General features: G+C 61.7%; 1 protein-coding gene across 1 annotated transcript in view; it reads left to right on the forward strand.

Moving 5' to 3' along the window:
* Window positions 1-178, forward strand: part of R3HDM4 (R3H domain containing 4) — a gene marked incomplete at both ends in the record, with an annotated part of 1,555 nt that extends 1,377 nt beyond the window's left edge. The window contains one exon of the mRNA XM_010151998.1: window positions 53-178. Within this exon, the coding sequence (XP_010150300.1) occupies window positions 53-178 (126 nt within the window). The remainder of the gene's footprint in view (window positions 1-52) is intronic.
* Between the last annotated feature and the right edge of the window lie 65 nt (window positions 179-243).

Raw genomic sequence — 243 nt, forward strand, 5'->3', positions numbered from 1 at the left:
GCCGGGTGCTCCCCAGAGACCTCTGCCATGGGGCCTGGTGGCTTGTGCTGTCAGATCTGGAACGACTTCATGAACCGGTCGGGAGAGGAGCAGGAGCGGGTCCTGCTCTACCTGGAGGAGGAGGCCAGGAAGAAGCACAAGAGGAAGCTGCCCGTCAAGAACGAAGAGAAGTGGAAAGGTGCTGGGAGGGGACGCTGGGTGGGGAGAGCCTCTCCCTCTCCTCCCTTGTGTATGTTTTGGGGG

Source organism: Eurypyga helias, unplaced genomic scaffold (assembly GCF_000690775.1).
Source record: "Eurypyga helias isolate BGI_N326 unplaced genomic scaffold, ASM69077v1 scaffold32585, whole genome shotgun sequence".
NCBI classification, from domain to species: domain Eukaryota; kingdom Metazoa; phylum Chordata; class Aves; order Eurypygiformes; family Eurypygidae; genus Eurypyga; species Eurypyga helias.